General features: G+C 49.1%; 1 protein-coding gene across 1 annotated transcript; it reads left to right on the forward strand.

Annotated features, from left to right (window-relative positions):
* Window positions 1-494: 494 nt before the first annotated feature.
* On the forward strand, window positions 495-1430 carry LOC309684847 (olfactory receptor 14A16-like; the record flags this gene model as incomplete). Its single annotated transcript, XM_082500694.1, has 1 exon — window positions 495-1430. The coding sequence occupies one exon, from the start codon at window positions 495-497 to the stop codon at window positions 1428-1430; it is 936 nt and encodes a 311-aa protein (XP_082356820.1).
* Between the last annotated feature and the right edge of the window lie 1907 nt (window positions 1431-3337).

The following is a 3337-nucleotide window of genomic DNA, read 5'->3' on the forward strand; positions in this document are numbered from 1 at the left end:
GCTGCACCTCCAGTCCAGGAGACGTGTGACTGTCCTACAAGTGATGCACAACATAAAAGCAAGTGCCCTGCAGTGTCTCTGTCTGGAGACACTGTCACTGAGGAGAAGGCTTCACTGCACACCTGCCTGACTCCCTCTCCTCGCTTCATTTTTTCAGAGCACAGACGTGTTTCTCCTTGTTTCCCCACCCCTCTGTTGAACTCTGCATCTAAGGAGTTGGGGAGGGGGTGCGGGTCAGCTTCTCTTCTGCCTCTGACTCTGGGAGTCCTGCCCCAGAGGTGTCCTCATGGAAAGTAGGGGACGAAGTAGTATTTTACCGATAAGGGAGAGTGTCACTGAGTTTGTGGGGTTGGGAATGAGCTGGATCATTCCTCATTCAGCTGTGGGAGGGGGATTTCTGTGAGGAATGGCATTGGGATTTCCTCAGAGAAGTCTCTCCCAGTTTGTCACTGCCTTTTCCTCCTTGGACAGGTCACCCTGCCCAGACGCAGCAAATGTCCAATGGCAGTTCCATCACACAGTTCCTCCTCATGGAGTTTGCAGAAACACAGGAGCTGCAGCTCGTGACCTTCTGGCTCTTCCTGGGCATCTACCTGGCTGCCCTCCTGGGAAACGGCCTCATCGTCACCGCCATCGCCTGTGACCACCGCCTCCACACCCCCATGTACTTCTTCCTCCTCAACCTCTCCCTCATAGACCTGGGCTGCATCTCCACCACTCTCCCCAAAGCCATGGCCAATTCCCTCTGGAACACACAGGATATCTCTTACTCTGGCTGTGCTGTCCAGCTCTTTTTTGTACTCTTTTTTATGTCAACAGAGTGTTCTCTCCTCACAGTCATGGCCTATGACCGCTACGTTGCCATCTGCCATCCCCTGCACTACGGGACCCTCCTGGGCAGCAGAGCTTGTGTCCGCATGGCAGCAGCTGCCTGGGGCAGTGGGTTTCTCTATTCTCTCCTGCACACGGCCAATACATTCTCACTCCCCCTCTGCCAGGGCAATGCCCTGCACCAGTTCTTCTGTGAAATCCCCCACATCCTCAAGCTCTCCTGCTCACACTCCTACCTCAGGGAAGTTGGGCTGATTGTGGTTAGTGCCTGTTTAGTCTTTGGGTGTTTTGTTTTCATTATACTGTCCTATGTGCACATCTTGAGGGCAGTGCTGAGGATCCCCTCTGAGCAGGGACGGCACAAAGCCTTTTCCACGTGTGTCCCTCACCTGGCTGTGGTCTCCCTCTTTATCAGCACTGCCATGTTTGCCCACCTGAAGCCCCCCTCCATCTCCTCCCCATCTCTGGACCTGGTGGTGGCAGTGTTGTACTCGGTGGTGCCTCCAGCAGTGAACCCCCTCATCTACAGCATGAGGAACCAGGAGCTCAAGGATGCCCTATGGAAACTGGCCCAATGGACGCTGTTTCACCGACAATAACCTGCCACCCCTTCGCTGCACATTGCCCAGGGCTTATCTTAGATCATGAGCCTAATTTTTCTCTTGTCATAACCCTGCTGATTGATATTTTTCTGGGTTTATACTACTTGTGTTTGGGCTTGATCCTACTGGGTCTGACCCTTGCACAACACTGAGTCAGATGTGGCCGGTCAGGTAACAGCTCTTATATGAAACAGGATGTCTCAGGTAGAATAGCAAGAAAAGGGAAAAACAGGGAAAAACAAAACATTGGCGGAGATAAATATTTTTTAATAGAACAGTAACAGAAAATAAAAGCAGTAGCAGTAGCAGTAACAACAACAATAATAATAATAAGTATATATAGAATAAAGTGATGCAAAATATATTACTGTCACCACCCAATGATCATTTGCCCCGCCTGTCTGGAGAAGTGATCACCGATTCCTTCCCCAAGCTGACTCACATTTACTTACTGAGCATGACGTCTATGGGATGGAACATTCCTTTGGCCAGCTTGTCTTGTCTGTGGCCCCCCACCTTCTACGGGAAGTTGAAAATGTCCGTGACAATATAAGCATCACTCAGCAACAACTAAAACAATATGTGTTAACAATGTTATTCTCATAGTCAATCCAAAACACAGCAGCTACCAGGAAGGATATTAACTCTATCCCAGGCAAAACCAGGACAGCGTCCGCCCCTTATTCTATACCATTTACCTCATGCCCAGGTCTTACACTTTTCCATAAATCACCACCATTTTCCTGTCTTTCATATATGTATATATGCACAGAGATAACTTTCCCTTAGTCCATGGCCCATCCCACTGAAATGTCCATTGAGTTCATTTAGTCCATGACTTTGGGCTCCATCTGTTGTAACTGTCTTTCCTGGCAGGAGACGTGGTGTGTGGTGTTGAATTGTTGCGTGCTGCATCTGGAGCTCACAGCTGGTGTAGCCGGCAGGGCCCATGCCCATCATCTGTGGGTTGAAGATGTCGATCTCAAGACAATTCCCGGGTGCCAGTTGCTGCAGCCACTTCTGGTTCCATCACTTCTGCACTTTGCTCAGTTTCATCAAAGTTCATTCTTCATTAATTTAGGTCACTTTCACTGCAATGCCATAGATAGAGCATATAGCAACCGTATCAGTGATGACATATAGTGGTAATTTAGCAATAAATATCATATCATTTTTTTCATTGGACATTCTCACCAAAATCAAATCCCCTTGAGGAACAAATCGATCATCCCCATCCTCCCGCATCACCCACCAAGTGCACTCAGGGCCTTAAAATAAAGGAATCCCACAGATAGTTTTGCCTTTGCTTGTGTCAGGAATAACCCAGACTCTCTTCCCAAACATATTCAGATCCTCAAATGTTACCTAACCAGGTGGCCTTTGCTAAATGTGTATCCCGACTTTTGAAGGTCCCACCACCCATGGCTCTCAGTGTAGTTTATAGCAGTCCGTTGTATTGTTTCATTTTCCCAGAGGCTCGTGCACGGTAGGGGATGTGATACACCCGCCCAATGCCATGCTCTTTGGCCCAGGTGTCTATGAGGCTGTTTGGAAATGAGTCCCACTGTCTGACTCAATTCTCTCTGGGGTGCCATGTCGCCATCAGACTTGCTGTTCAAGGCCCACGATAGTTGTTCAGGGTGGTGGCATGGGTCACAGGGTGTGTTTCCAGCCATCAGGTGTTTGCTTCCACCGTTGTGAGCATGTGGTGCTTGTCTTGGCGGGTTTGAAGGAGTGTGATAGAACCAATCTGCCAGGCCTCCCCGTATTGATATTTCAGCCAACGTCCTCCATATCAAAGAAGCATTAACCGCTTGGCTTGCTTAAATGCAGCACACGTTTCACATTCGTGGATAACCTGTGCAATAGTGAACGTGGTCAAGTCCACCCCCTGGTCACGAGCC

The sequence above is a fragment of the Vanellus vanellus genome, assembly GCF_965231255.1.
Source record: "Vanellus vanellus genome assembly, contig: HAP1_SCAFFOLD_343, whole genome shotgun sequence".
Lineage (NCBI taxonomy): Eukaryota > Metazoa > Chordata > Aves > Charadriiformes > Charadriidae > Vanellus > Vanellus vanellus.